Source organism: Pleurodeles waltl, chromosome 10 (assembly GCF_031143425.1).
Source record: "Pleurodeles waltl isolate 20211129_DDA chromosome 10, aPleWal1.hap1.20221129, whole genome shotgun sequence".
Taxonomy (NCBI): Eukaryota; Metazoa; Chordata; class Amphibia; order Caudata; family Salamandridae; genus Pleurodeles; species Pleurodeles waltl.
In genome coordinates, this window is record NC_090449.1 from 58,394,208 (window position 1) to 58,420,719 (window position 26,512).

At 44.9% G+C, this 26,512-nt stretch overlaps 1 protein-coding gene across 2 annotated transcripts in view; it reads right to left on the minus strand.

The window, feature by feature from the left end:
* Window positions 1–2,662: 2,662 nt before the first annotated feature.
* Window positions 2,663–26,512, minus strand: part of CDK16 (cyclin dependent kinase 16) — a 202,091-nt gene continuing 178,241 nt past the window's right edge. For both annotated transcript variants that reach the window (XM_069209660.1, XM_069209662.1), the window contains exon 17: window positions 2,663–5,406. In XM_069209660.1, coding sequence (XP_069065761.1) covers window positions 5,369–5,406 — 38 coding nt within the window. In that variant the 3' untranslated portion in view covers window positions 2,663–5,368. The remainder of the gene's footprint in view (window positions 5,407–26,512) is intronic.

Genomic DNA, 26,512 nt, shown 5'->3' on the forward strand with positions numbered 1-26,512 from the left:
CGGTCTCACATAGGCCATAAGTACCAGAGGCGGCTCCCTTTCATTGATCTAGAGGTTTGTTCAGGGTGACAGTTTTATTCCATGCCACCTGGGCACCCTATCTCTCTGTCTTTCCTCTAACAAAATAAGGCATTCTGGGAGTTGTATTCCTTGACCGCTCCAGTTCAACCAGTCTATCAAAAGGTATTGGCCTAAATGTTCAAGGTACCTTTTGAGGTTTTAATTTTTTTTGGCTATTGTTCTGAATATGTACATTGATTAGTGGATATGTTTTCGGTAAAAAAACAAAAAAGATACAAATGATGGGTGCTGAAATATGCAAAATAAACAAGCATCATTAAAAAAAAAATTCAACATGAAGAAAAGTTGCTGGTTTATTTTCCCCTCGTGCAGTGCAGCGGCCTAGAAGCAACTCTGGATTCAATGTCCTCCGAAGCAGGGCAGACAGAGCCAAAGGGTTGCCAGCTTTCAAGCCACAGAAAGCCCAGAAATGCTGGACTTCAACTTCTAAGTTCCTAAAATTCTAATGCCTTGGACATGCCAATGTCCAATAGGTGGATCTCTCAAAAGTAGCAGACAAAGCCATGACACTGCCATCTTTACATGAAACTGCTGAACGTCCATGGATTCAGCATTAAGGCTTCCATGTTTAGGTTTCTGGACTCTTAAGGTACTGTGCACTACAGTTCAATAGCTGAACATCACTTAGGCAGACCAACCATCTTCTCAAAAATATTTACTGTGCAAGGACATGGTGGAGCTTTTCACCGATCACTGTCTACGAAGCACTTGGACCCTGCCCCTCCAAAAAACAAAACCCCACAAAGGCTTTTGAGCCTGCAGGCAATATCCTAGGTGGTTGGACACCCATAATGTACATTGGCTGTGTAAAGCCTCTGAAAAGGAGACAAAAATCCTTGGAAACCCACTTTGTGCGTGGGTTTTTAGTTCCCCTGGCCATTACTGGGCGAGATCACCTCTTCACCTCGTGAAGAGAGTGAATATTGTGTGACACCCAGTGGCACTGAGTGAGTTAGCTCGTCTGCATATGTAAGAGGAGCGTGGTGGCTCAGACTTAACACGTTTACTGGGAATTTAGACTGTGACTCCTGTGGTCATACCACCAATATGGGTTGTACTGGCTAAGCATTCATGCGCGAAAGCTGTAATTCTTCACTGGTGGGAGGATTATTTGAGGGACAAGGTGTTGGGGGAAATCTTGAAACCAAAAAAAGACTCCGGGATGCTCCAGTTTAAACAATGAAAAAGAAACGAAGCAACATGGTGCAATTTGTTAATTATTACCTCGCCTCAGTTTAAAGAGAAACACCTTGCTTTTTATGAAAATGTCCCTTTTCTTCCATAGCCCATATAGTCTTGTGGAGTTTCTGATCCGCGTATTAAAAGATCCACATCTGATTAAAATAAATATTTTAAAAACTGAAGTAATTTGGCCAAATGCAAAAGCAGAATCTGCTCAGCTAGGACTGATACCTCAACTCCAGTAAAAAAAATAAAAAAAAATAAAAAAAAGATTAACACTATGTAGCGCACCTCACAGAATAAATCGTCCAAGAATTTACTGTCCTTGCATAACAAATCCACATGCACTCTTGTCGATTGGTTTTTAAAAAATATGCCCCTTACTGACAAATTTTGTGCTGCTAATATTATTCATCTAGGATGCAAGAAATTCTGAGTAACTCAACTGGACTTTGCGGTTGTGATCTGCAGGATGCACAGAGAGGGCTGCAGCAGGCACTCGGCTATAATGCAACAAATGCCACTTGTTAAAGATGGACTTGTATGAGACTGGCAAAGTTCAGGAATTGATGACAGCGTTTATAAGTTAAAATGTAATTGATTAATACAAAGGTTGGCACGGCATTCCAGCCATGAGGAGGGATAAACATGATGTGTACCACAAAATATAGGCGACACCCCCAAATCCTGAGGAAGCCTGGTAACGTACGTAGATCCAGAAGAAAGAACAACTAAAGCTAAGCACAGGAAAGGTACAGTGCATGTGAAATAACATTTTAAATGAACCTCTCAAACCCAGGCCTGCCCAGCGTAGGACCACAATCGATGTCCGTGTTTTCCAGCTGCCCACTATGTAAATGATTCCCATTCAGATTAGTTGCATGCAACTTTACCTCCAGTGGATCACCTTAAAATTTGGCATGGTGCCAACCCTCGTTAACCTTCTGTAGAGCACCCATTCTTCGATGGTAATGGTCATCCAGTTTGGGGGGGGTCGGGAGGTGTCTTTGTCATATATTGATATTTTGCAGATGACCTTGCATCTCTACCATATTTTGGCCTCTCAACCATCTTTTACAGACAGCAGCACCAAAGGCCACTGGAAGCTTGAAGGGAAACCGGTTCACGGAGAGGATCCCCATTCTTTGGGGTCAGGAGCACCTACACATTAAGGGTAACAATCGGGCTCCATGTCACCAAGCATGCTTTTACAACCCACTGTAATCTGATACTTCAGTCCGGTGAGAGGGAACCAAGGCTAGAGCTCATGCGCTGCTTTGGTTTCTTAAATGTCAGCCAGGAATGCATACTTGAAGTCCCTAAGACATGGATCCGCACAGACACCCTGTGCAATAAAGGAACTTCTTGGGTGGTGGCACATTTCAGGTCTGCATCATCATGTTGGGGCATGTGCCAACTCATTTTATTTTCAGTCTGAAATAACACTTTGCCCTCCAGTAAAAATAATTTGCTTTTGGATTTTCATATTGCATATGACTTAATGAAAGGTGAAATTTGATGATCTATAAAAAGCAACACACCTCTTTTCCCAGAAAGGTTACAAAACTAAAAAACACAAAAGAAATGAAAAAAGCCACAACATCCAGATTCAGAATGTTCTGTAAAATGCAGAATACGCTTTGTAAAATGCAGAATACATGCGGTAATCTTTTCACACTCACACACAGGACATTTTTTCGTACCTTACCTTGTGTAAATCTTGGGTAATACCTTCACTGAGTTTTTCTTTACATAAAAAAAAACAATATGCAAATGTTCTAGCAAATGGAAAAAGAACAAGATCAATCCCCTGGGCTTTTTGGAGAAAAGGAGCATTTTCTAGCATACCTTACATTGCCCTCCTTGCAGGTGATGTCACACTGAGAAGGAAGGTACAAGCAGCAGAGTAATGAAAGAATTGAAGGATTAAAAATAGTCTAAGTTCTCATGAAAATTAAAAAAAATACTGGCTGGACATTTATGTTGGAGGAATAGATATTTTTGCAAGAATCAAGCCAAGTCAAACGCATATAGACTTGGAAAGGCACAACAATAAGATGTTGTTGTGTTGGTCGTGCACTGTGTCCACAGATTACAAATGTCTGGAAATGCTGCCTTGAGCTCCTGCGCTGCTGTGGTCCTAACAGAGCTTTGGCCAAAGCCACGAAAATGGCATGGTCTGCAGTGTTCTCATCCTTGCCTGAGTGCATGTACCCAGTTCCTTATGAAGGAGCAGCGGCCTTGGCAAAAAGAACACTGGCCCTTACCAACCACCATATACTCAATGATTCACTCCCAGGCCAGCTCCCCTTGAAGGAGTTGGTGTGAGGTGGTGTTCATGTTTATTATCAGCCTCCTCCTCCCCCACCCCTATCTCACCAAAGCCAATATACTATTGGTTACTGTCCTCTCATCATGTCTTTTACTTCCAATAAAACACTCCAGCTAGCTTGGGTAGAGGATGCTGGCCTTCGGTGTATGGTAATGCCCTACAGTACCCGGCTATGGAGTCGGAGGTAGTTACAGCAAGAGTGTACAATTCCGCTTGCTTAAAAAGATGACCCTCCCCTACCTGGTTTGTGGATGTCAATCCTCCAAATACCAGTCCCCTGCTGAGGAAACAAAGTTGCATCCTCTCTCTCTCAAAGGCAAGCACCTGGATTCCTTTCACCTTGTGCTGATGCACCTAGCAGTCTAGTTCTCTTACCATAAACCATAAGATACTGGGATTTCCCACCATTCCATATGCTGGCTTTTCTTACATAACCATCCTCACTTTCTGAAGAAACAGAAAACTGGCATGCACATGCCCAATGTATGTCCTTTGCAAATGCTTCTGCACTTCGCTGAACCCGAAGGTAAGATGTCTCTACTTCTACCTTGAGTGTCCATTCTCCCAGGAGTCAGTTCCTCAAAATCTAGAACAAGAGGAGACTGCTATGTCCTTTCCACGTGAGTGTGTATCCTCTACCAGTCTCCCAAAACCAAGTCACAGGAATCTGATGGCACTGTTCACCTTGAATGACCTTCATTTGTAAACATCCTCCAGTGCTGTAGCAAAAGGCGACTCAGTTCTCATGCACAACACCCACACCAGATGTTACAAATGTTTCTTCTACTTGCTCAACCACTGAGATTCTGGTATCATTTTAACCCATTGGCGTGTCTCTTATTGCAGGCTCCTTCCTGGGTACCACAGGATACCGGTGTGCACCTACTGTGAGTGCTCGTATAAGAGTCACGCCGCCAGTGAATAAGGAGTTGCCCATCTACTCCCATGGTGCTGCATCTCTTACATTAGCGGGTGCTCCCCTCTTACAAGCATCACTACTTCTTGGGGAACTGGTATCCCATCTCCCTCTGCCTGTGTGTCTTGTATGCCAGTTCAAATCACTGTAAGATGGGGATATTTGCTTTTCCTCTCGCTGCTATGTATCTCTTTTATCCATGACCACACATGGAGCTGGATAATTCTGATGACTCCATTCTTGGTGCTAGTCTGTTACACAAGTTCTTATATTTGGATACAGAAGATATTAGCCCCCTCCTTCTGGCGAATCTCTCAGGTGCCAGCATATTTCCACATAACGGCCAGGTGAAAGCTTTTCTTGGAGCAGTTTGGTGAGGTATCATGCACTTCACTGAGCACACACAACCAGTCTTTTGGGGCAAGAAAGAAAAAATGAGTGATATTGCAGATGTAGAGGGATGGCCGATTATCTAGTTTCCTGTTTTTCCAGTTCACACTTGAACATTCCTCATTGTACGTAACACTGATTGAGTCCTCGCAAAGGAAGTTTGGGGATAGGGACATTCACTAGTTCATGATTCTGATAAAGATTTATATATTGCATTTCATCATAGGAAAAAAAAAAAAAGAAAACAAGGTCTGTGGCCTCCTGAAGCTTGCGTCCCCTTGACACCACACCCGGCCAGCAGGGCAGGATCCTTTGCTGCCATTTGCCTCTCTGGATGGAGCTGCCTTCCAGATCCAGACCCATCCAGTCTGGCAGAGACTACTGGAGTATCCACGTGTTCTCCTGTCTCATCTTCTTGTGCTCTCTTTCCTGGCAGAATGGTTGTAGTAGGATTCAACCGTTCTTCTTCAAACCACCAAACTTGGCCTGTGGGTCTGTCCGTTCACTGTAAATTCAAAAGATATGACAGCTAGTTAGGATGAGTCTTGCATAAGTGGGATGTCTGATGTCATGAGAGGTAGCAGACAGATAAAAATTCAAAACAAATGTGTGGGGTCAGAGGGAATGTTGGCAGTGGAAAGTACAGAGATACATTTTGAATATATGCAGGGTTTCTAGCTTTGAGTTAAAACTGATAACACAAACTGTAACACTGGGTTTTGCTGCACATTTACTGTTTAATCCTGTTCTGATGCCAAAGAATTATAAGTGCAAACTCTACCCTTAAGCACTGGTCTATGATGGATGTTCTCACAATGACACAGTAGGACCACAGTAGAGCTACTTTGACCATCCACTAAGTCCCTGGACCTAATTCCACTCTCTTTTAGGGAGCAAGGCTCATCGCATATAGATTCAGATCACTTTGATGCACATTGTTGAGTAAGGGACAGCAGATTCAAAGCTGAACTATTCCAGGGTCTCCGTCCAGGGCGAGAGGCATCACATGATGTCATCCTTCTTCACCGAGAATAAGATAAAGCTTAGTGTAATGAAAGCTTTCGTATCAAGATTGTGGTAACAATGATCACTGTGCCTATGGACACCTCTAAAATTAATGTTCTCCAGTTCAGCGCTGCACACACACCCATGTTTTTAGTTTTACATTGTAATGGTCTAAAAATCACGCCTGTAGGAGCCGCATCCCTTTACACAGAAAGGCAAGAACCATATAATGAACATCTTCAGCGACATTCATAGCCACAGGAGTGCATGTGCCACTTTTGCTGTAACTGTGTCCACGTGAATGAATTAACGTAATTGTTTTTTACACAATAGTGCGTGAGCTGCAGACAGTGCAGCACAGAAACATGCTCTGTTTCCCAGTATGTGGTGTAAACACTACACATTGTGCAGAGCAGGTGCATTGACCAATTCTTGCTTGCATACAAAAATAAAAAAACATGCTCATGATACAGCCTCAGGATCACCACGTTCAACTTTCATTCGTAATGTCTCCATGTCAAAATGAAGGTTGGAACATATGGTACTGAAACATGCCTAGGTAGACATTTAGTAAAATCACTTGTACAAAGCACGTTCACCATATCTATTGGAAACATATTGAGCTGCGCTCGTTCTTTCCACCAAAAAGGAAAATGCACAGAATACAAGACATTACACAGAAAATAGTAAAGTGGCTTCAGCAACTCTTACCAATGCATGGCGAGATCACAGTCCCTGCACTGCTTTCAAATAAGTAATGGTTCTTATGTTTGGTATAAATCAACGCTTATCTGGTTTCACAGTGACTTTCTGCCAAACTTTATAGCCAGGGCCCAACAAAGTATCAACTCCACTCACATTGTGAACTGCCCCAGCTAACGACCCAATGCCATTCTCAAGGTCAGGAATTTTCTTCACTATCGCATCATAACTAACAGCATGTATATTATAGCATTATAGTCTGCTTTAGCGGGCTGTATCGGCCATTAAAGGCCCGCTCGGCGAGGGCCTTTAACAAGAGAGGGGGACTTTAATGGCCAGTGTAGCACATCTATGGCGGGCTATTAGAATATTCTGCCACTGAGGGCAGAATGTTCTAATAAACAAAACAAAGGCCTCACAGAGCCCAAGGGGATTGAAATCGGTCACATTAAATAGCACAGTTATTTCACGGTACTTCGAAACACAGAATGTGATAGTGTGACACAATCTTGGAATAACAGTGCACCAAACAAACACAACACATGGCTCAGGTTTTAAGTAGAAAATCTTAAGTCAGTCAATCTTTGTCATCTATTGTAAGACAGTGAGAAGTGTGTTAACGCCCACCATTAACTTTTTATGTGCTGCAATCAAAACCCAATGAAAAGCAAACACAGCCTCATCCATGTACATCTTTTTCTTGGGGTGGGACCGGCCTACGGGTAAGAATACCTTGAGGTGGGGAATGACACAAGCAGGGAGGTGAGGCAACTAAGGAAAAGTTACTTGCAAGAGCAAATTAAAAAACAAGGTAAAGAGGGAGGAATTAGAAGCATGAAAGAATGAAGGAAGGAAATAAAGCCAAATGCTTTATAAGCAGTGAAGAAACACTATCCCTATGTGTTTATGAAGAAAGAAGAGTAAACACTGATAACCACAGATTTTTACAATTTTTTAAAAACATTTGATAATCACTGTAAAACTACCACTGGAATTCACAATAAATAGAAACTGAAACCAGGTAGACCTAAATATATGCAACATCGTGCTGATCTAATAAATTTCAATTTTACCAAAAAAACATACAGAATAGAGTTCCACGTGCAGTTCTGAACAAATATTTTATTGGTTTTGGGATGGAATTTGTAACATTTATTTCTTCAAAGGTCCTAACATAAAATCTGATGTCAATATCTGAGTTATCTTCAAAAGAAATAGAAATATTCTATAAGGTGAATGATCCGACCATGAATTTCATAAATACGTTTTGATTTTAACTCATTCGTTGTCATTAAAACTTTGCAATAAAATTGCTCTATCATTGTTAATACACTAAATATGGAATGCATTTTGGTGCTCTGAAAACAAATTTACTAGTAAGGACCTTTTATGTTTTTTTCTGTTTTAAGTGTTGACTCGTACATTCTTTAAGTTGGACATTCCTCTGAGCATTATTATTATTAGGTTCTGAATACAAACTGCTTCAAAATTCTGAAGACCAAGTTACTTATCTTCAGTAACGCTTTCTGGTGGATGCTCCATCTAACCACAGACTCATCACTTTTAGAATATCCCCAAGGACAAAGCTGGGTTCAAAAGATTTTTCAGCATAGTCATGAGCACTGGGAGGTGGCGTTGTGAGGCTCTAAATTAACCTTGTTCGCCCTGGAAGTGAAGGTCAGAGCAACATATAAGCACCACCCAAGAGCGAGGAAATCAGTTTTTTTTCTTACTACGGTCTGCACCATAAGCATGAAGCCAAAAAAACAACTAACTGTGCCACTTTCCGACCCGAAACACGGAGCGAAAAGGAACACGTCCGAACCCGATGGCGGAAAAAAACCAATCTAAGATGGAGTCGACGCCCATGCGCAATGGGACCGAAGTGGGAGGAGTCCCTCGGTCTCGTGACTCGAAGAGACTTCTTCGAAGAAAAACAACTTGTAACACTCCGACCCAACACCAGACGGCGGACTGTGCACAGCATGTGTATCTGCAGCTACACATGCCACTGAACAGAGTGTTGTTGAAAGAAAGTAACTTGCTCTTCTAATGGATACTTCTAATCAGATTCCAAACTTTTAAAATAGATACAAACACCGTTTCTCCCAAGGTGGTTGGTCTGTTGAATGGCTCTGACCAAAAATTATTTCAGTAACGAACGGCCAAAGTGTCCTTCCTGTCAGACCTAGCTGTCTTAGTTCTTTTTGAACCTATAGACTGACGCCCACGATGCTAGTGGCAAATATCCAGGACAGGTGATGTAAAGGAGTATTTATAAAGCACAACAATCGTCCAGGGGCCAGTTGGCACTTCTGGGTCAAAGTGAGTAGCAAGAAGGGTAGATATGCACTCCATCCGTCAAATACCTGCTTGAAAAGCAACTTCTTTAGTGATTTCACTGACAGAGCAGTTTGCCATTGAGAGAGCATTCCAATCCTTAAGAGAAAGTACTGAAAATCTATGCTCTCCCTGCTTAATTCTTCTGAATCAAGGCGCCACCAAAAGGTTTTTGGATGCGGAGTAGAGAGCCCTCTTACAAAAGTATCTTATTGTACAGTCTCTTAAGAAACATGGGACCATACCCTTTATCATACTCTGCGTACCAACACAGAGGTAGGGGCCTTGGTAGAATGGGTCAAAAGTCTTGGAGGCTGCTTCTTAGCAAGCACAACCAAGATGTTAATGCAGAGGATTAGCCACTTGGGCAAAGTGTGTCTCTACATTGCCTTGCCATTCTTTGCCACAGAGAACACCACAAAGATCAGATTGTCTACCCAACGGAATTTGGGGGTCCAAATGATGGAGTCTCTTCTCCTCTTTTGAGTGATGAGGCACAGCCAAGAAAGTCAGAAGTGTGATGGACTGTCCAACATAAAAAGGGAGTCACAACCTTTGGTAAAAGGCCTGCTCTAGTCCTCAGCACCAGTTTGCCATGAAAGAAGTTGGTATAGGGGAGCTGGACAAAAAGAGACTGAAGCTCAATTAATGACGACCTGAAGTTATTGCAACTAGAAAGATTGTCCAGAGAGTCAGAAGAAGAAACAGAAGCTGTGCATCAGCCCCAAAGTGGTGCACATAAAAAGTAAGGACCAAACTTGGATCCAACTGTGTCATCACAAAGTATTTAGGAAGAAACATATGAATTATGCCTGTAAGAAATTGCATCACAACATGTGATTTAAACAAGGATAGCTGGGTGGTAAACGCAAAAAGGCCGGAAAGGGAAGACAAAATCTTTAACAGTGCCCACTGCAAGTCCTTGCTAGGTCGAAGACAAAACAAAAAACAATACATCCTTAAGTTTGGCTCGCAAAGTGTCCATATTAAGTGTGTCACATCAAGCCACAAACTTGTCCCCGTGCCGGGTGTAATTAGATTTTCGAAAAGGACAAATGATCAAAAGGATGACATCCACTTCTTGGAGAGGGATACTGAAAGCAGTTAACTGTTCCTGCTCGGTCTCCACACACTGAGGTCTTTATTACTCAGGCCTGGCTGTAAGACCCTGCCCTGTAACACCATATCCTGCCAAAGTGGTTGCCTAATCGTATGCCGAGGAGTACATGGTACCACACGTTCCTGGTCAAATCTGGAGTGACTAGGATAACTTGGGCCCTGCCATTCCTGATCTTCAGAACTCGGGACAGGAGAAGTAGGGACAGAAGGTATACAAGAGTCCCAGGCTTCACTCTAGGCAGAGTGCATCTCAAAAAGACAGCACAAAAGTGCTGAGACTTGCTACTCTCTGCAATGGCAAAGAGATCGAGCCATTGCTGGAAGACACCCTGCACAGCCTCTTATTGTAGCTGCCATTATCAGCTCTGCGTCGCTGGCTATGCTCGCCCATCTCGGTGTTTAAATATCCCGACAAGTGGTGCAAGATCAGAGATATGCCAAGACGATTCAGCCATTTCCACAGATGCAGAGCCTAGCACCCCACTCAGCCTTACTTGTTGCAATACCACATAGTGGCGTTTTTGCCCATGAGGACCTAAACCAGCCTCGTCTTGATGGACAGTAGGAAGGCTTTCAATGCCAAGCAGAGGGCCCACAACACCAACAGATTGGTGTGGAGATAGGTTTCCACCAGAGACAAGAGTCTTCTGACATTCACCTCTTACAAATGACTTCCATCAAACCAGCAGTAACACACCTGTCACGACTATCCGCTCTGGGTTTGGTAGAGTGAGGTGTCTGCCGCTGACCCAATTATGGTCGAACAGACACCACTGCAGATCTTTTATAGTCTCCTCCCAAGCCTAGATGGAATCGGACTGGTTTCTTTGGTGCTGGGCCCACTGAGACTTCATATCCCCCTGTGGAGCCCACCTATGTCAGTTGGTGTGGTCGACTAGCAGACTGCAGGAAGCCAATAGGGCAAGAATCGTTAGAGCCACCCACACTGAGACCCAAGACACCGGTTAAAACAACTGAATCATAGCCTGAATGTCCTGGGCTCGATGACTTGGATGGAAGGCCCAATAATGTGTGTAGGAGGCTGGCTCAGTTTATGGTGTTGCACCCTATACTGAGTCCAGGCAATCCTTAGTGATAGTGAATAGATGTCCAGAAGTGAGTTGTCTTTTAGGTCGATGGGTCCTAGGTCTCCCGTACGGCTCCAGTGGATTACCGGGAAAAGAAGGAGAACGCCAAGGTAAGTAGTGAATTACGTCTGGGTTTGTGTTTTACAACAAAAAGGGGGAAGGGGGAAGGTCAGGGGGTGTGACGGTAGCGTGGTGGGACACCCGTGTACAGTATACACACTAAAGTGCGCGTGATAGATGACCTCCTGTGCCCAGTTACGCACCATTCAGCTGCCTTTTCCACCCCCCCTTTTACTCCTCCCCAGTTCCTTTCCCCAGTGCCTTTTTAGATTGCACACTCTCTCTTGTTCCCCACAGGGACCGTACCTTTGTAAGCCACGACCCTCCTGACTTAACAGGAAATACAACTGCCCTTTCTCAGACCTTGTCAGAGAAGCATTGACAGAGGGCGTATTTTCTTTAGTTTGTTGGTCACCGGGGAAGAACTCTACGTCTAATTCCTTACTGGGATATAAAAACCGGCCCATCTCTACTGGGTTGTTCGGTTCATCTGCGACTTCCCATTTTTTTAGGAGATTCACATGATAAATTTGTTTTTTTTTGGGATTGACATTTAGTTCTATGAGATAAGTGACAGGGGAGATTGCTCTAATAACCCGGTAGGGTCCCTGCCATCTCGCTAATAGCTTTTGCTCGGACGTGGGACGCATTATTAAGACTTGGTCATTTGGGTGAAAGGTACGCAGTTTACTTCCTTTATCATAATAGTTTTTTTGTGTCTCTTGGGCCTGTTCCATATGTTGCCGTACATCTTCCCATAGTCCACGTAAGTGAGATTTCAAGTTTTGGACATATTCTAACAACGGCCTTCCTTCTTCCTCCCCTTCTTCCTCCCAGGTTTCTACAGCCATATCTAAAAGGGAACGGGGTTGTCTTCCGAACACCAGTTCGAACGGGCTATGTCCCGTTGAAGCCTGTTCGTGGGTTCTAATGGCATAAAGAACTAAGGGTAATTTTTTATCCCAATCCCTCCCAGAGTCCTCGACTACCTTCTTTAATAGTGTTTTGATGGTCCGATTGTAGCGCTCAACCAGTCCGTCCGTCCGTCTGGGGATGATAAACTGAGGTTTTTATTTGGGAAATTCCTAGTACCCTACATACCTGTTTCATGAGGTTCGACATGAATGGTGTACCTTGGTCAGTGAGTATTTCTCGGGGAAACCCTATTCGATTATCATTGCCTGTGCTACGGTTTTTGTTGTCATACTTGCTAGGGGAAGGGCTTCGGGGTATCTAGTAGCATAGTCTACAATGACCAATATATATGTGTGGCCTTTAGAGGAGGGTAATAGAGGTCCAATTAAATCCATCCCCACCCTGCTAAACGGAATGTCAATAATGGGAAGCGGTAGGAGAGGTGCTTTCCTAGGCCTACCTGGTTCTGTAAGCTGACACCTAGGACATTGAGAGCAATATTTCCTAATATGTGCAAAAACTCCTGGCCAATAGAACCTTCTGAGGAGATACTCCTCAGTTTTTTCTCTCCCAAAATGACCCCCTCCTGGTTGGTTGTGTGCTAGGATAAGGACTTGGTTTCTATAGGATTCTGGGACTATTAATTGACGTTTGCGATCCCCTGCTCGTGTAGTGGTAACCCTATAAAGGAGGTTTCTTTGTACCAAGAAATAGGGACCCACCTCATCTGTTTCTTCGGTTTTCGCGGCTCTCCAAGCCTGAGTGAGGGTAGGGTCCTCTCTCTGTTGTTGGCGGAAGCTTAAGGGTGCTTTGTGATTCTCAGCTATAAGTCTTATGGGATGCTCATTCTCTTTGTGAGCCCGGAACTGTACTCTCTCGTCCCGTTTCTCTCGGCGAGAAAGTTTTCGGCGGAGTGGAGGACACTCAATGGGACTACCGGAGAAAGGAGCCTCGGCCCACCACTCCAGGTTCTCTCTCGTATTTTGGACACAATTTAGAAGTTGTTGGAAATGTATTTATAGTCGGTACCAACGATACACTCCTCAATAAGTTGATCCATAACTCCCATAGGAAGAAAGTCCCTATATTTACCCCACTCTAGTTCTACTACCATAACGGGGTATTGTTCCTTGTCGCCGTGGATACAGCAGATGTTGACCCATTGACTAGCTTCCCTATCTATAGGGCCTATTAGATCTTCGCGAACGACGGATTGGCTGCACCCCGAATCTATGAGAGCACATAGGGGCCGTCCATTGACTTTTATGGTTTGCTTAAACTTAATGTCTCCCCCTCCTGTACATAGGACTCTACGTCGGGTCACTCCTATCTCCATAGGCTCTCCTCCTTCTAATTTTCTGGGGCACATGCGAGCTATATGACCCCATTCTCCGCAGTTAAAGCATTGTGGTCCCTGCATGGGTTGACCTTCTCCGTGTTTCCGGGGAAACGGGTCTTCTAAAGGAAACCTAGGTGAGGGTTTGGTGGGTGGTGTGATGGTTTTTATGGTGGACCTGGGCTGTATACCTCTTACATCGGTGGACCGGTGGTATGCACAGGCTAAGTCTATGGCCATGTCTGTATCTACCTTTGGATGTTGTCTTATCCAATTTTTTGTAGTAGTAGGTAAGGAGTCCAAATATTGCTCGAGGACGATTGTCTTTATGACCTCCTCTCTGCTATTTCCTATTGGTCCCAACCATTTCAGTGCTAAATCTTTAACACGAAAATAAAAAGGTTCGGGGGTCCTCATTTTGTCGACATTTTACTTTACGGAACTTTACTCTATAGTACTCGGTATCGTGCCCCACCCGTTCCAAAATGCTATTCTTTATGTCTTTGGACGGTGTTGTTCCCCCTGGATTAGCTGCTTGGTAAGCGGCCTGCAGGAGTCCTGTGAGTAACGGCGCAATGTATTGTCCCCATCTTTCCTCAGGCCATTGGGCGGAGGAAGCCACCCGTTCAAAGTTGGTAAAGAAAGAGTCCGGGTCTTCCCCCTCCTGATATTTTTGTAGCACCGAACTGGGGACATTAGGGTGGACTTTACTGGCAGCTATTGTCTCTGTTAATTTTTTCATCGCCGTTTCATGTACTAGTTGGTTGTTTGCCAGTATAGTCGCTTGACTTTTTAGGGCGGACTGCAAGGCCTCCCTGTCCTCCTTAGCCTCTCGCTGGTGAGCTTCCCATACCAACTGTAAGTGGTGCTGGCCTTCCGCCAGCTGTTTAATCATGTCCTCTAATGTAGGACTTTCGCTCATTGTCTATACCGTTCGTTAGCCTTAGGGCTCACTAGCCTGATCCCACTTCTGACACCACAGTGGCAGGCGGAACGGTATAAACACGACTGAGAGCGGTTATAGTGGTAAAGTAAGTGATTTATTTGTGAGGTTTTTATTTGTGAGGTTTTCTTTTCCTTGTCTTTTAGGCACAAAGATACAGTATTATTAGGGTTTCAGGGTGGTATCTTCTAGTCTTCTACTTTGGCCTTTCTCCTTCTTCTTTGTCTTTTAGGTCGATGGGTCCTAGGTCTCCCGTACGGCTCCAGTGGATTACCGGGAAAAGAAGGAGAACGCCAAGGTAAGTAGTGAATTACGTCTGGGTTTGTGTTTTACAACAAAAAGGGGGAAAAGGGGAAGGTCAGGGGGTGTGACGGTAGCGTGGTGGGACACCTGTGTACAGTATACACACTAAAGTGCGCGTGATAGATGACCTCCTGTGCCCAGTTACACACTATTCAGCTGCCTTTTCCACCCCCCCTTTTACTCCTCCCCAGTGCCTTTTTAGATTGCACACTCTCTCTTGTTCCCCACAGGGACCGTACCTTTGTAAGCCACGACCCTCCTGGGTCGTGGCTGGCTCCTGGGTTTTGTGCCTCCGGCGCTCCTCCGTGAGCACTCTCCTTCTCCTCGCGTCCGTCTTCTGTTTGGGTCTCCTCTGTACCGACATGCTCCTCCGTGGTCGCTGACTCCCTCGTGCTTTCTCCTATCGCTCCTCTCTCCCCGTCTCTGCGCACCGCCTCCTCCTTGAGTTCCCCAGCCCGGAAGTCCTTCGGTGTTTCCCTGGAAACAGGGAAACGCCGCGCCCGTTCGGAACGCGGAAGTGACGTGTCGGGTTCGTCCGACACGTCAGTGACTGCCGCTGTCGGGGACGTGATCGGGTCGACCCGATCACAAAGAGTCAACAAGTCTTGGTAAGTGGAACAGTCGTGGTGCACAGGGGTGCCAGTCCAGGGGCAGGAGCAAGGGCCTACAGTCTCTTGACTTGGATAGTAGACAAGCAGGGCCCATAGGTGGCCACAGAATCACCACCTGTGAAGCAGATCTTCAGATGTCCAGAGATGGCAGACCCAAACAACTGGTCGACGCCATCCTGAGGTGCCTGCCGATGCAGGGGAGTGACTCCTTCACTCCAAGGGAGATTCCTTTGTGCTTCCTGGTGCAGAGTCCTTGTGACCGTGAAGGATGCACAGCCTTGAAGTTGCAGAATTCATGCAGGATCCAGAGAAACAATGTTGCGGTTAGAGCTTTCCCACCAGAAGCAGACTTGTTCTGTTCCAGGCAAAGACCAGCAGCAGTTCCAGAGGACAGGGGCAGATGATGTCTTGCATAGAGTTCCATGTAGGGTCTTGCTTGGCGAATCTGAGGACCCACCCGCAAGGGAGCCCTCAACACTAAAAGGGGGTTGGTCACTCTCTACAGTGACCCATCTATCAGAGGGGGGGGGGGGGGGTTAGGGTTGTCTCCTACCTGGCCTAACCAAACAGATGCTCCCAGGGGCCTCTGCACACTTTATTTTCAAGATGGCAGAATAAAGTGGCCACCTGGGAGCGCTCTGGGCACCTCCCTAGGGGTGGAGCTGGACAAAGGGGTGGTCACTCCACTGTTTTGTGTAGTTTCGCACTGGAGGAGGAACCGGGGGTTCCTGAACTGGTGCCAACAGGATTATTCAAGGAGGGCACCAAATGTGTCCTTCAAAGCAGCCTGGTGGCACTCAGAGGCCACCCCACCCATGCCCTAAGTCACCTAATACACAGGAAGAGGTGGTCACTCCTCTCCCTTGCAGGAAATCAGTTGTTCTGCTCCTCCGGCCTGAGCCTCGCTCATCAGCATGTGGGCAGAACAGTGTCTGGGGTCAGAAGCGGGATGGCAGCTGGACCCTGTAAGGCTGCCCAGGGAATCCCCCACAGTACATGGTATCATGCAACTAACACTGGAGTCAGTGTAGTTACATGATTCCAACATGTTTGATACCAAACATGCCTAGTTTCCGAGTAGCCATTATGTAGCTGGACCACTCATGTTGACCAGTGTCCACTACATAACTTAAGATGGCTTCCTTGCACGTACAGAGTCCAAGAATTGGCCTGGGGTCTGTAGGGGTACCCTGCCCATGCATGGGTACCCTCACACTTAGAGACATGCACCCTGCCCTTGGGCTGAAGGGTCTACCTGATGGGTGACTTATAAGGTCTAAGTACAGTGGTTCGGTCTGGCAGTGAAAGGGTGCATGCACCCTTTCACGCAGGCTGCAATGGCAGGCCTGCAGCCACAGTTTGCATGGGCTCCTATAGGTGGCATAATATATGCTGCAGCCCATAGGGAACCCGTGGGTACCTAGATACCATTTACAAGGGACTTACATGGGTGCACCAGCATGCTAATTGTGGGTGTGAAAAGTAACCAACAACTAAATTTAGGGGAGAGAACACAGTCACTAGGGACCTGGTTAGCACGATCCCAGTGAACTACAGCCCAAACACACTGACTCTTCAGACAAAAAGTGTGGGTAGCAGTGCCAGAAAGATGGCACTTTCCTACAGTGAGCTGTATCCAAGTTGGCTCAGAAGAAAGGGAGCATCTGCGATCAGTCAGGTGTGTCTTTGGCACGCTGTTTTTAAGGCAGTTCGCATAGTCTGGAGTTGAACCATAGCCCGCCTTTAACAGCCAATTATCAAGATAGAGGAATACTGTTGTGCCAGACCTCCAAAGAAATGTTGCGCCCACCACTGTCACTTTTGTGAACATCTAATGGACACTAGTGGGACCAACAAAGTAGTACAGGCAACTGAAAGTGCTCCTGGCCCACCATGAACCCAAAGTAGCACCTTGTAGCCTGCAGGACGGAACATCCAAATAGGAATCCTTCTGTTCAAAGGCTACCACCCAGTCCCCGGTTTCCAAGGTAGCCAGAAAATGGGTGATTGTGAGCATCTTGAATTTGCTCATCTGCAGAAAGAACCCGGGAGGTCTGGGATCTAAAGTAGAACGGAGGCTTCAGCCCTTTTTTGGCACTAGGAAAGAGTGGAAGTAACAACCATGCCAGTTACTGAGACCAGAACTATATCAATGGCTCCTTTTGCCAAAAGGCTCTGTATTTCCTGAAGCAAAATGGACAAGCTTTGTCCAAAATTCACTATAATGTGGAGGGAGGATGCTGTGGGTCAGAAAGGAACAGCAGAGAGTAGCCCTAATGACCTATCTGCAGGATCCACCTGTTGGAAGATGTGGCCTCCCACCCCTTCAGAAAATGGCTTTCTGCCTCCTACACTGTGGGTGTGTGCTGAGAAGGTCAAACTAAAGTGGCTTGGGGGCTACTGCTGGAGAGGCAGGGGATTGAGAGATTCCATATCCCTGTGGACCTGAGCATTGTCTACTGGATCCCCACACCCTGGAAGGACTGGGGTTCCTGTTGCTGGGGTGGTGGTCCTTGGTGTTGCCTGTATGCAAAACCCCTGATGGGACAGCGAAAGGGACATAATTGTTGAGGATAAGGATGAAGCGTGCTGCTGCTTTTCTTTCTTTGATGTGCTCTTGTGGGGAATTGGCCTTCTCGCCAAATATGCAAGACTTTTCAATTCAAATATTCATGAGTGATACCTGAGCGTCACCTGAGAAATCCATGGACCTCTTCCATGCCTGGCACTGCAGCATCACGCTAGCCCCGACTGCACTGCCTAAGCAGGGCATAAAGGTCAGTCCTTACATTATAACATATTCGGCCGTGTCCTGGCCATCCCTAATAGCTGGCGTCAGGTTGGCAGAGAATTTCTTCGGGATTGCAAACAAGATTTCTGCGACCATGATTCATAATGCATGGGACTACCAACCCATCAAGCAGCTGAAATTAACGTACCTAAGGGTGAAGCTTGCCAAGGAAAACTCTGCCTTGGAGGATCAGGGGGAATGAGTTGAGATTAATCCAGGTAGTAGAAGACTGAATTACCAGGCTCATAAGTAGAGTGTTGCGTCAGGAAAGCAGGGTCACTTGGAGCAGGTCTGTGATGTTGTGTTTTCGGTCTATTCACAAGTGGACATGAAATAAAGCTCAGCCCTGGAACCCCTAAGTGTGTCAAGTCAGGGCTCCATTAAATAGCAGCAAATGCTTAAGCAAAGTTTGCTTAGTCTGGAAAACATTGGTTTTTACCTCGATCAAAGGTAACTGTAAGACCGGGACTTTAAATGTTTGCCTGATGACTAGAGCAAATTAGACTGTTTTGTTCTGCTGAAGTGGCAGGGGGAGAACCCAATACTACGTCAAGAGAAGGGCCCAACCTACTGACCTTTTGTAGGTCCAAACAGAAATTGTCAGTATCTATTTTGGAGGGGTAAGTTATCTCTATCGTTATCAAAAGCTGGTTGAATTTGTCAGTGCCCGAGTCAAAAAATTGTAGGAGCACTGGCAGGCAGCTCCTAGGTAAAGGTACTGTTTTATTCTCCGAACTAGACTGAGCACTAGCCAATCATGGCAGAGCTGTTCCAGTGCACTGCCTTGGTTGAGGCTGAGACTAATCAGTTTAAGCAGGACATTAGGAACGGCATCCTCCCCTTGCGTCAAGTGGTGGGCTGGGGCCAGCATTGGCATGGCAGGAAATGGCAAGAAACTTAGAAGTGGGTGTGGAGTCAGCTCCAGAGTTGGACAGAAACTTTGACTCCACACCAGCTGCTGGACTGTGATGAACTGTTGTAAAGTGGGCCAGCACTTGACTTCGAGCTGGAGCAACTTCCTGCAGTGTTTGGCAATATACAAATTGGCTTTGTTGCCTTCGGATTCTTAAGGCCACACTCCTCACACTAGCTGGAGTCATGGCCGAACCCAAACACCAGAGAAACACCTTGTTAGGACCTGTCCAGGACATCTGCTTGCAACAGTCCCACCAAAGGAGGGGTCATATTCCCTAGGACACGAGGAAAGAATTTGGAGAACAATTTGTGAACTGGTGAGAAAAAAAATAAAAAAGTTACAAGCTAGCTCTGGATCCACGTACGAAGGCTCAGAAAGACAGAAACTGATGTCTGTGTGCGTGTAGCTCTTATATGTTGTCACAGCTGTTATTTCCAAGCACAGCTGCACACCACCACCTACTGGCGCACAGGGGCTATACCGAAAAATCATCCAGAACCAGTGTAGCCCTGGGCATATGGTAAAGGTGGGGAACCTGCTGTTAGAAGTATCCATTAGAAACAATTAGTTGCTAGATATATTTACACATCAATCAGGTTTGATGTTGTACTGCTTATCACTCGATACAGTAATTAGGTGCCTGCAGGTCATGGAGGCTCATTCAAAACATGGTAACCTCAATATCAAATTCATAACATTCTGGATGTCAAATTTCAGAGACAAAACATTATCATTCTTACAGTGCTCTGAATATTGTGCTTATGAAGACGTTTTGAACACAGAATGCATTTTGAACTTTCGTTATTAGGTTGTTTTTTTTGTAAAGGTTTATGCTACCTTAAAGTGGCACAGGATATCCAAGTAATACTTTGTAAAACAATTTACCGTTATACATGATACAGAAGTAAGAAACGCTTTGCTATAAACTCCTACTTATGTTGACACAAAAGTTCAAATCAGACTTCACCAAGAAGCTGGAAACAAAAGTACTTTTTAAACTTTTCTCATGACAGGTTTCATTATAAAGTTGAAATATTCAGGTTTCATGCATTTTTGCAGATGCAGCCATCCTGTGAGGCCCAAATCCCACCTATCGGTGATCCGAAACATGCCATAAAGGAAGAAATAGAGCAAGAGTAACTGTCAGAGACTACTGAGCAAAGGACCAACTAGTACAAAGAGCACAGTCCTGAGGAGAAGGACCCAGAGGGGCAGACTGTAATTTGTGCAGAAGAGGGCGCATGTGTAGAGCATAACTTTAGGCAAACATACATGCTATATTAACTCATGAGTGCGCCCCTTTTGTATCGTTAAATGCCCAGAGCAAGGCAGTGTGCAGAATTCCATCCTTCCAAAGCAGATTAATCCCAGTTGAAGGGATTTATGCACCAGTGTAAGCTAATGCCTAGCTCTGGCCAGTGCAAAGCTTGGCTTTCGTTTCTGCAACTGAATGTGCTGCTAAGATCTACACATTCCTATAGCCCGGTGTTTCTTAGCAAGTTGTTCACTATAACACCTTGTGAATGGAATTTTTCAGACAGTACTGAAGCAGTAATTAGTTAAGATATTTTGATATAATCTTGGCACTAAAGTTGTATTTATCGTGAGATCGTGAGTCCTGAACATGAAACCTGCAATCAACCCAAATAAGTCTGGTGGGATGTTTTAAAACATGGAGTTCACACTGAAATAAAAAGTTAAAAAAAACACAAAGGTATTGCAAATATTTGTCATTATTTGGATGTGGATTTTGTTATGAAAAAACAAGATGATGAAATACTGAATAAAGAGCAAAAAACAACAAGTGATGGACGGAATGCTGAACATTGTCAAACATTCACCCCCAGTACAGTGATCTGGGCCTAAATCCATCGTTTTTTTGCTGCCCATGCCATCCCAGTTTGGACCCAGCCATATGCAAATCAGTCTTGACCCTGTTCCCCATGGGAACAGTCCAGCCCGAACTGCTAGGCCAGGTCTTCCCTGGACTGGAAACAAGCATCCTGGGACCGGTTTCGGGGTTTCACCCCTCATCAGCCAGCTAAATACTGAATACTACATTTGATATGAGGTCCTCGACAAATTCCCTAAGCTCCAAATAAGAAAGAATGTGCTGATGATACAATATAAAGATTTGATTTTACAGATAACTATGATTCTGTCACCAGAACTTAGTAAGAAGTTCGAAAGGACAGGTTACTTACCATTGGTAACACCTTATCTGATAGAGACACAGACTAGCCGCAGATTCCTTATCTTATAATTCTCCCCAGGTGCCAGACTGGATCTGATAACTTTCCTCAGCAGTACCTCTGCGCGTCTGTAGAGGGCATCGAGTGACTCTGTAGCGATGTTGTCCCCGGACACATCAGCGAGTCCACACAGACCCTCCCCGGACGCACGAACGTCAATTTCTTCTGTGACTAGAATCTGCACAACAAAGCGGAGCCACATAGAAACTGGCAGTGGAATAGTGTATATGCCAACTAGGATGGAAAAATCATGTTATATGCCCGCTAACAAAAAAACAGCAGAGACTACCCCAAGCGAGATTGAAGAAAAAACAGATCGCAAGCAGGGAGGATGGGCGAGCCGATAAGGAATTGAGGCTAGTCTGAGTCTCTACCAGATAAGGAGTTACCGAAGGTAAGTAACTTGTCCATCTGAGAGAACTAGCTGCAGATCCTTTATCTTAGAATAAGATACCAAAGCAATATCAACCCAGGAGGAGGGCTGTGAACAGATCTCACCAGTCCTGCAAAGAACAACCTGGCAACGAAGAGGAAGTAAGCCAGGCACGAGACAGACACAGGGAGAAAATAATGTAAGTTACCCACAGTGAATAGATGACCCACATATCAACAGGGGATATGATAAGTCATGAGTGGAAAGGAATGTCCCCGAAGGGAATGTGGTAGTGACCACAAGTGAGGCAGGCAGGGTTGGCAATAAATAACAGAATGAAAAAGGATAGGCACGTAACACTCATCAAGGGACAACGCATACAGATTAAACTGGACAGAAGTCACAGGTAACAGAATAGGTACCAGAAGGACTAGAGTAAACGTGCTAGGGACAACTGTATCACTGCAGAAGTAGATAACTCCTAACCAGAGCATACATCTGAAGGAACACACAAAGCGAAAAGAGAAGGACATGATGCACTGAAGTAAATAACAGAACACCATAAGGTGTACAAAGACAAACAGCATTGGGTGACTTAGAAGAACTAGGAAAAACCCTTCAACAAAACAGCAATGAAGAGGAAACAAAGGCAGCCATCAAGGGTAACAGAAGGTGGAATAACCATCGCTTAAGCAGGCCAACAGAACAGTGCAGCACAGAAGCACAGAACGCAATAAAACAAGCAAAGCAATCAATGGGGGAAAAAAAAAAAAAAAACTATTGACGAGGAAGCAAAACAGCTGTGGAAAACCTGAAGGTAAGATCAGGGCAGAAGAAGCAAAGAAATTGAAGGTAAGACATGTCAACAGACAGACCTAGAATAGAGTCCCATTATTTAGAGTGAGGGTTTGTGACCAGGAGGCCACGGAAAATTCTTAGGTTGAGAACGACAGGATGCTGGAGACCAGTAGAACTAGGCAATGTCTGGAAAGTACCAAAGTAATCGACCTTAGAAACCTGTAAGGTTAGAAAGGAAAGTAGATTCCTCAAAGGAATATGTTTCCCCCTTCACCTTTTATTAAACCTCAGTGGGACCTTAATCGGGTCCTCACTTTTCTGATGTGCGCTTCCCTTGAGTCATTGCACAGTTGTCCCCTTTGGCTGTTTACAATCAAAATATCTTTTCTTGTGGCAATAACATCTGCCTGGAGGGTGAGTGAGCTGCAGGCTTTGTCATTGAAGCCTCCCTACTTGTCTGTTTTCCCAGACAAACAGATGCTTCACCCTTGGACCTCTTTTCCTCCGAACGTGGAGACACCATTTCAGGTGGGTCCATATATCTGTCACTTGGCCCACATTCTATGCTTCTCCACATCCCTCCGAAGAAGGGGAATGATTCCACCGTCTGGTCCCAAAAAGAGCATTGCCGTTCTGCCTTGACCACACAAAAGAATTCCGGGTGGACAACCAACTCTTCATGAGGAATGTTGGGGCTAAGAAAGGTTGGGTGGTGCAAAAGTGAACCATCTCCATATGGGTTATTGCTACATGTTGGCCAAGAACCAACCTCCTGATTGCTTGTGGGCTTATTCCACCAGAGTCAAAGCTGCAACTATTGCAGTAGCCAGGCAGCTACATGGGCATACCTGCACACGTTTACCAAACACTACTGCCTGGACAGTCATGTCCACAGGGACGGGCATTTTTCTGGTTCGGTCCTGCAGGACTTCCTAGTTTAGAAAAATGTGTTCACATCCCACCACGGTGGAAAGTATTACTTGGGTATCTATTCAAAGTTAAGGAATTTGCAGCTAGATGTTGCTGTCAGATGAACTTGTCATTTCGGTAACACATTATCTGGTAGAGACAAATGTAGCTGCAGATTCCTTACTGACCTACCTATCCTCCCCGCTCTGCGGAGAGATTTCTAAGGCTAAGGATACTCCCTTTCAGAGCCCTAGTTTGGACATACCAGTGTCCGTGCACTTCATGGCACTGTGCTCCTGGCGTGGAAAGTTGTGAAGAAATAATTTGTCAGCGCGCTGAGGTGTCACCTATATAGGTGACCGCGACATACCTTCTGGTGCGGACGATGCCATCTAGAGACTATACCCTACCCACAGCTCTTAGAAAGCTGATGGCTGTAAATATTACACCATCTCTGTTAAAACTGCTTCCTACAGTAGCAAGTGTGCATACTTCAGTCTGTTCAGTGATCACCTACTCCTTTCTACTGTTCACAATCCAGCAAGAGGCTTGCAAGATAGTACATTTGTATTTTCCAAAAATTTTTACGATCTTCTCATCACAGTACTTATCTCTTACACACTTCCTGTCAAAATCAAGGACTACAATAGGCATTCCTACTAATGGAGTGTATTCAGAACTCATCTACCCAATTTTACTATTCCCAATCTTGTGAGAGTCCCAAGAAATTGTAAAAATTAGTTAAAAACAATATACATTTATTTTCTTCACAGTATTTAACCCTTAGACACCTCCTCTTTAAACATAGGGGGACAGCATGCCTATCTGCTGCCCCTCAAATATAGCTTTTTTTAAATTTCATTTCCACAACACCTCAAATTTTTCAGAGTAAAATGGCTGCCATTTCATTTCTAACATTCCAACAACCAGCCAATCGGAGCACTCACTCTTGGGAGACTCTCTTGAAGGCTCACAGGAAAAACAGGCCTTGAGCCCAATCACAGGCCTCCATTTTTAAATTTGCACCCACACGTGAGGCTCGAGGGACTCGTGCGAGCTCAGTTGTCCAAATATACAATTATTTTTCATGCTTCATTTCTCAAAAACTACTGAATCGTATTTATACCAAATCACAAAAAGCGCGATCTGTGGATCAAGATCTAGCTTCCAGACAAATTTGGTGTATTCTGTTGAGCAGTTTTTGCTGTAGCCATGTCTAAAGAAGTCTATGGAAAATGCAAAATAATTTTATGTTTTGGGATCCCCCGTTTATCTCAGGCTCCACTTGATGGATCACCCCGAAACTTTTTTTTTTTTGCATATGGTAGAGAATAGTTAGTCTGTACTTAGATTCTCAACATTCTCAATATTTCTGGCACAATATTTTGGGCACAGAATATTTTTGTCCTGAGTATTCTGTTCGACAGCCATTGAAAACTGTTGAGCAACCTGCTTTTTTTTTCTTTCCTCCTCTCACTGCCTCCTCATTTGTGTCCAAGTGATGTACACCCTTTCACTATCCCACTTCCATGCACTAGTTTTCAGTTCCCGACAATCTACAGCTGATTCTGAAAGGTCCTTCCTACAAAGGTACCACCTCACTAACTGTACAGAAATATTCAGAGTATTCCATGTTCAGAATTTCATGCAGATTTTTCGTTTATACCTTAATTAAGGATTTGGTGTTAGAAGATGAGGAACGGATTCTCTTATAGGTATATATTTTGTATGGATTTTACATTGGCAAGCAGATACTTATCTCTGGCGCAGGTATTTGTCCAGGAAAGATGAGGAAATGAAGCCGACTTCTCAAGCGCCGGTGCCTTTTGGAGATCCTTGATAAGTTTACAAATGCTGTGCGGCTCAGATTTTGAGTCCGGAGGTTTTGGAGTGATTTATTTTGAAATCAGCATAATTAGTAGTGCGGAGGGGGCCCAGTGGGAAGCTCGGAACTGTGTTATAGTGAGAACATGAACTTTGCAGATTATTTCAACAATGCCTGTTTTTTTTAAAACGTGTTTTATGTATGGCACTGTGCGTGAGAATTTCATCGTTGCAGTTTGACAACAAAAAGCAGTGTTAAATGAAACATGATTGACAATGAGTCTCACGTAATTAATACTTCAAGTACCATGATGCCTCTGCATATATAAAGGCAGGTTAATTGGGACAATGTGCACATATTGGTCGGAACCACCTGATGAAGACGAAAGTTGAAACGCGTAGTGGGATCGAAAGACAATAATTTGAATAATCTGCCATAAGGAGTCTTTTTCAATAAATTAAGACTGCCAAGTTTATCTCTACCACAGTCTTTGTTTAACACCTCATTTCAGAAACATATTCACTTTTAAAGCTTTAAAACATAAGGGTCTAAACCTCCAGTGATAAGAATTGAATTTCAGATTTTTTTTTTCATGTAATCTGACATCTGATAGCGACAACTAGCCTTTGATTCCTTATCTTAGAACTCTCCCCAGGTGTCAGACTAGATCCAGAAACTGTTCCTCAGCAGTACCTCTGCGAGTCAGTAGAGGGCGTCGAGTGAGTCCGTAGCAACATCGTCCCTGGACATGACATCAGCAGAGTCCATATAGTCCCTCCCCCAACACGCTGACATCAGTTTCTTCTTTTCCACGCAGCAACGTGGATCTGGACTGCAGTATACCTGTGGCCCTTTGGGCCTTTCACCCTGTTTTTAAGGGTATTTTTCAGTAACTTCAATTGTAGTGTAGGTGCCTTCAGGATTTAAGCCCTGTGGGTCCTGTGCTCGACAGATGTCGGTCACGGACCCACATTCGGTGTGTTTGTGGTGTCTGGGCACTCACTACGATGCGGACGATTGCGACGCCGGTCATTGCCTGAAACCCAAGTCCTGGCAGGAGCATCGGATGAAGCTCCTGGAGGCGCTGGCAAAACAGTTTTCATCTCAGAGGCTCTGGAGTCCGTCTTCATCCTCGCTGTCCAGGGACCGATCTCAAAGTCATTAGCGTACGGCTCTCTCAACGTCCCCTGGTCCATCGACGTCCCCAAGTAAGTGTTCCCAGGCAAAGTCACGTTCTTCGACGCCACTGTCCCGGTGCACCTCTCCTCACGTGGAGTCTGTGCTGGAGTCGACCCCTTCCTTTCCACCCCATCCCGGCGCCGGGG